Raw genomic sequence first — 2,413 nt, forward strand, 5'->3', positions numbered from 1 at the left:
CGCTCCTGTTTTAATATTTTTGGTTTGCGATGTTGTAATTCTCTAAATTCCTATTGTGGTCGACGTTAATCATCTCTGAGGGATTTTATCTGTGTTTATTGACGATTTGGATATATATATGTCTATTATATATATGATATATTATATATGGTTATACAATTATACATTATTAAAATATATTTATCTGTACAAAAAAAAACATATATATATGGATTTCCTTTTTATTTGTTTGTACTGTTCATATTGTTCCAAAATATAATAGCGATCATAAAACGCAATCTGTATCTGTAGTTTTGAAACAGTTATGTGCAGGTAAGAGTTATTATTTTGGCGCGTGTGTGATGGCAATTAAGACCTCCATGATAAAACATCAGACACTGTATAATGATACCACCTATGTTCTGTTGCCCTCTTTTTTGTATATTTTATCACCATGTGCTATTATGACATAGTGCAAATATCCACGGAGAAAACAACAAACAAACAAAAACACAAACAAAATATAAAAATCACTTCTAATAGCATACGTCTATGCATGCAGTAAAATCGGCTCACTTAGATTTCATAATGTTAAATAAATAGTGCAAATGAAAATGAATATGAGTCATTAGAAAATATATACTTACTTTTTTCCAGGTAGCCAACAAGTATGTCTTCTAGAAAGAAAGATGATTATATGAAAGTTATATCAATGACTGAGTGCAACATCTGTCACTTGGAACTTTCTGATCCTCGACGGATAGAGTGCGGGCATATATTTTGCTTCCATTGTCTTGGGAATCATGTGCGTTCTTCGCCTTCTTGTCCAACATGTGAGCGACCGATGAAGCCAAAATTAGGAAAGGTAGATTCCTATCCTGTTGCTATGGAAATAATACATCTGCTGCAATCTCTTCACAAGGTCGAAAGTTGCGGCAAAATTGTGGACGATGAAGATGATGAAAACGTAGACCCTTATGAAGATATTGATAGCGACAAGATGCAGATGACGGCCACAACGTCGCCTAACAAGCCCACTTGTCTTTTGTCTGATGACGTATGCGATATACATGGACAAAGACTGGTTTCTGTTTGTACCACTTGTGATGATGAACTTATCTGCGCCAAATGCAGCATCCATTCTACGCACAATAAACAAGACATATCTGAACATAATCAGTACCTTTCAAATTTGCTCAGTAAACAAAAAGATAAATTACTTCAACAAGCAGAAGATAAAGAAGCAGAAGAGGAAAAACTGCAGGAGATGATCGAAAAGCAAATAAACCAAAAGGACACAATTAAAGACGAGATAGAGGAAATCGCCGAGGAAATGTTCGCACAAATTCACAGGAAAAAGGAAGAAATGCTTCATCCAATCGAGGATAAGACAGATGAGTTCGTTAAGCACCTGTCTAACAGGCAAGAACAAAGCAAAGATCAAAAATCAGAGTTTAATTACATAAGAAGTAAGATAGGTAATCTGTCAATCGATAATCCTCTAGATTTCTGCAGAAAAGCAAAAAGAGTACTAAAGCAAGCAAACATTGCACTGCGAGTAGGAAACGAACCAGTTCCACAATACCAGACCATTAAGTTCATCAGGAATGAAACAGCTACCAACGACCTTAAAAATCTCGTGCTAGGAGAGGTGAAGATAAATGGAGTATTACCAGCGCAGAGTGAGGAATATGACAGGTCTGAGTGTACGCAGGAGGATCTTGACTATGATGACACAACTCAAGTGCAAAACAAAGAGTTGGAGTGTGAGCTGAGCAATGGAACAGATCTTGCGCAACAAACTGCAACCCCGACCTTCAAACAAAAAGATGATCTCATTTGTATTGACGAAAATGTTGATGAGGGAACTCGGTCAAAGGAGGCCCTACCCCCTCCTTTGGGACCGAAACCTGAAAATCCTTCAGTCACACAACACCCCTTTGGTCCACCTCCTGTATCGCCAGCTCCAGATGGAAAAATACTAAAAGTAGAGTCACACTATGCTCTCTTGAATACAGCTTCTTACAGCAACAGCAACCATTGTTATAACACATTTGTATCAGAATTACAACAGGAAAGCCATTACGGCCTACTACCTTTTTTATCTCCTTTCTCAGGAACATTTCGAAAATCTGTCTCCATTGCAATCGACAACCGTGCATTTCCACAGAAACTCTGCAACCGTGTGTTTCTGCCGTTTCGACCCTCCGGATTCACGGTTGTCCAAGGGTCTCATGAAAACTATTACACCTTTGTCACTGATGATCATGAGGTAAAAATGATTAAACAAAATGGAGACGCCTATAGGACGATAACAGACCTGGTTAAGCCGTTTGACGCTGCAAGCCAACAACGTGAGAAGTTGACGCCATTGTACATCACGGATGAAGGTATTTGATTTGAAACCTAGAGGCTGTGTGGGTGGGAGGGGGGG

At 38.4% G+C, this 2,413-nt stretch overlaps 1 protein-coding gene across 1 annotated transcript in view; it reads left to right on the forward strand.

Annotated features, from left to right (window-relative positions):
* The first annotated feature begins 641 nt into the window (after nt 1-641).
* The window catches only part of LOC110447009, a 3,475-nt gene continuing 1,703 nt past the window's right edge, over nt 642-2,413 (forward strand). Inside the window, exon 1 of the mRNA XM_021492389.1 lies at nt 642-2,369. Coding sequence (XP_021348064.1) covers nt 650-2,369 — 1,720 coding nt within the window. The 5' untranslated portion in view covers nt 642-649. The remainder of the gene's footprint in view (nt 2,370-2,413) is intronic.

Source organism: Mizuhopecten yessoensis, unplaced genomic scaffold (assembly GCF_002113885.1).
Source record: "Mizuhopecten yessoensis strain PY_sf001 unplaced genomic scaffold, ASM211388v2 scaffold3111, whole genome shotgun sequence".
Lineage (NCBI taxonomy): Eukaryota > Metazoa > Mollusca > Bivalvia > Pectinida > Pectinidae > Mizuhopecten > Mizuhopecten yessoensis.